Source organism: Zeugodacus cucurbitae, chromosome 2, assembly GCF_028554725.1.
Source record: "Zeugodacus cucurbitae isolate PBARC_wt_2022May chromosome 2, idZeuCucr1.2, whole genome shotgun sequence".
In the NCBI taxonomy this organism is placed as follows: Eukaryota; Metazoa; Arthropoda; class Insecta; order Diptera; family Tephritidae; genus Zeugodacus; species Zeugodacus cucurbitae.
The window spans coordinates 760,612-763,676 of record NC_071667.1 but is presented as its reverse complement, the minus strand read 5'-3'; the positions used below and the strand labels follow the sequence as shown (position 1 = coordinate 763,676).

The window sequence follows — 3,065 nt, the reverse complement described above, 5'->3', positions numbered from 1 at the left end:
TGAAAATATTTTACATTCTCTGACAGCACTTGTGGTTCAACCAGCCTAAAATATCCATTGTAGTGTTTCACTGTTTCTATTACTTAAATATGCGCAAAATTTGTTTATACCTTTTAGTTTCTATCAGTGTCCATGCTTTAATGATAATTTATTTCAAAACAATTAAAAAAGATGTATTTGTATAGGTCTTGTTAACAACAATTTGTCTTTTGAGCCATTTTGACCAGTGTGAATGATCCAAATATGTAAAAGAAGAGCTGTAATCGATTAGTCGCTTCTCTGCTCGTTATGCTCGCTCAGAAATGTTCCAAGTGAAAACATCAACAAAGTTATCCAGCTGAATTCGTGCAAGAGAGTATGCGGTTACTTCATTAAAAATACCATCGCCGCTTGCTGTTTGCAACCAAATTTTTTTTTACTTATGTAGCCCAATCACAATGGTAAGAATGGCTCAAAGCACAAATTATTTTCAAAAAGGACAATATAAATTTATTAAATACTAGAACGTAAGGCATGGAAACAAAGTGACAAAAATATTTTTTTCTATAACGCTTAGCCAATCGATAACAACTAAAATTTGGTAGCACTAACTCAGCCGGCGATAGAATTTTTAATGAGGTATTCGCATACTCTCCTGCACGAATTCAACTAGATGGATAACTTTGTTGTGACTTTTACATAATAAGCGAGCAGCGACTAAAGTTAGCGAGCAGAAAAGTGACCAATATAATAGCTGTCATCGATTGGCTAAGCGTTATAGAGAAGCGAGAGGAACGCAACATCCTGTAATTCAAACAGACAGGTAGCACTTATGGTGCATGCCTGCGCTAAAATGTAACCTTAATCATGCGCAATAGTACTGAACATTTTATTAGGTGGAGAAATACTTAAATCTGCACAAAAATATTTTGTATCCCTTTGTTTCAAGATGCGTCTATGCTTTAATAAATTAAAATGTGTTTCAAAGTAAAAACAACAAACATATATATTTGTACTGTCATTTTTGTCCTTTGAGACGTTTTCACCGTTGTGAATAGTATATTACATATGAAAAACAAAATTTGGCTGCACTCTCCTGTACGAATTCAATTAGATAACTTTGTTGTTTTTTTTTTTTTATTGACGAGCAGCGCCGATGAGTTTTATAAAACCTATCCTAAACTTGTTTGTTCATAATTAATAATGAATTGAAAATATATTTTAATATTAAGAAATAATTTGGTCCATTATTCGAAAAATATCTGTTATCTGGCAATGCCATACCACGTGTTCGAAATCGAAATAATAGCCATTGCTATCTTTTTCGCACTTATACCGGTTACCAAAACGTCAAACAAACGCGAAGTTGTAGTGTATTGGTTGTAGCCATTTTACTGAAAAAAATTTTGCTACTCGGTAAATTATTCTCGATATAGTTGGGATAGAGATTAAAGTTTTTTATTTCAATAAATAACATGTAAGTGTAAAATACAACAAACGTTTCTTTGCGTTGTAATAAAATACAACAAACAAAATTTATTTGCAATATCTCATCCATTAAATAGGGCTCATGAGCGCTCGCCATCTGCCGGAGTGGAAAAAGATGGAAAGGACGGAAAAGAGTCCTCGACAAAAGATGTTAAGCCAAAAGTAAGCTCCTCATCTAATTCTAACCGTGGACGCGAACGTGACCGCAGGAGGCGAGGATCGGCATCTTCTAGTAGCGATAGCAGCGGGAGGTGAGTTTCGTAGATATTAGGACATATTAATAAAAAAATAAATTCTCATTTATTACCAGTTCGTCAGATAGCAGTTCTTCGAGAACCACTTCCGGTTCAGGTTCCCGTTCGAGTTCTTCAAGTTCTAGCGGTTCATCATCATCTTCTACTTCATCTTCAAGTGATTCTGATCGCAGTGCAAATAATAGACGTCGCGGTGGAGCAGGTAACTCAAATACAGCACGTAAGAGTGGTTCCCGTTCGCCGCGTCGTTCCAAATCTCCGCGCGACACAAGTAAGGCACGTAAAGACAATTCCCGTTCTAAAGAACGAGATCGTGACAGGGAACGCGACCGTGAGCGTAATGAGCGCGACCGAGATAGAGACAGAGAGCGAAATGAACGAGATCGTCGACGATCACGTTCTCGATCCAAGGAACGAGTTCGACGCCCGTCAAATGATCGAGGCGGAGGAGTTGGAGATGTTCCCAATGTTAAACGTGAACGATCTAAAGATCGCGAGCGTGAACGTCGATCGCGTTCTCGTTCAGGCTCACGTTCTCCACGACGTCGTGTACGCAGTTCAGGTGAGCGCAGTCCTGCAACGAAACGACGTGACCGCTCGCGCTCACGTTCAACTACACCGAAACCTACTCGAATACATGTTGGACGATTAACTCGCAATGTTACAAAAGAACATGTTGTTGAAATATTCAGTTGCTTCGGAGAGGTAAAAAATGTAGAATTCCCAACGGATCGTTATCACCCTTCATTTGGACGGGGTATTGCATATGTTGAATATGCGACAGCAGAGGAATGTGAAGCTGCCATGAAGCAGATGGATGGCGGACAAATCGATGGTCAAGAGGTTACTGTGTCACCGGTGTTAACACCAAAAGTACGTGCACCCGTTAGACGTCCGTCGCCCATAATGCGACGTCCGGTAGGCAGGTGGCGTTCACCGCCTCAATTTAATAGATTCAATAACCGCGGAAGGCGCTCACCCCAGCGTGGTAGACGTTCGCCACGGCGCCGATCCCGTTCACCAATTCGCCGTCGCAGACGTAGTAATAGCTCAGGCAGTTCTCGTTAACTTATAATGAATGGACGTACTAAGAAACAAGTTACAATTCAATTTTTAAAGAAAACACACTCGGCAATCAAGAAGGAAACATTCTTGATTTATAACTTGTTCTTACTTTTTTAATATATTTAATTTGCTGTTTAGGTCATAAATCGCCCATTTGATTATTAATACAAAATTAAAATTGCGTATGTTTGTTTGGAATTATAGTACTCAGAATTTCAAGAATACATATAAACATTTTTATTCAATATCTACTATGTATGTTCAATATATCATCTATAA

At 38.5% G+C, this 3,065-nt stretch overlaps 1 protein-coding gene across 1 annotated transcript; it reads left to right on the top strand.

The window, feature by feature from the left end:
* The first annotated feature begins 1,295 nt into the window (after positions 1-1,295).
* On the top strand, positions 1,296-3,033 carry LOC105208371 (RNA-binding protein with serine-rich domain 1-B). Its single transcript, XM_011178161.3, has 3 exons — positions 1,296-1,456; positions 1,545-1,718; positions 1,778-3,033. Coding segments are annotated over exons 1-3 (1,188 nt in total). The 5' UTR covers positions 1,296-1,454; the 3' UTR covers positions 2,790-3,033.
* The last annotated feature ends 32 nt before the right edge of the window (positions 3,034-3,065 follow it).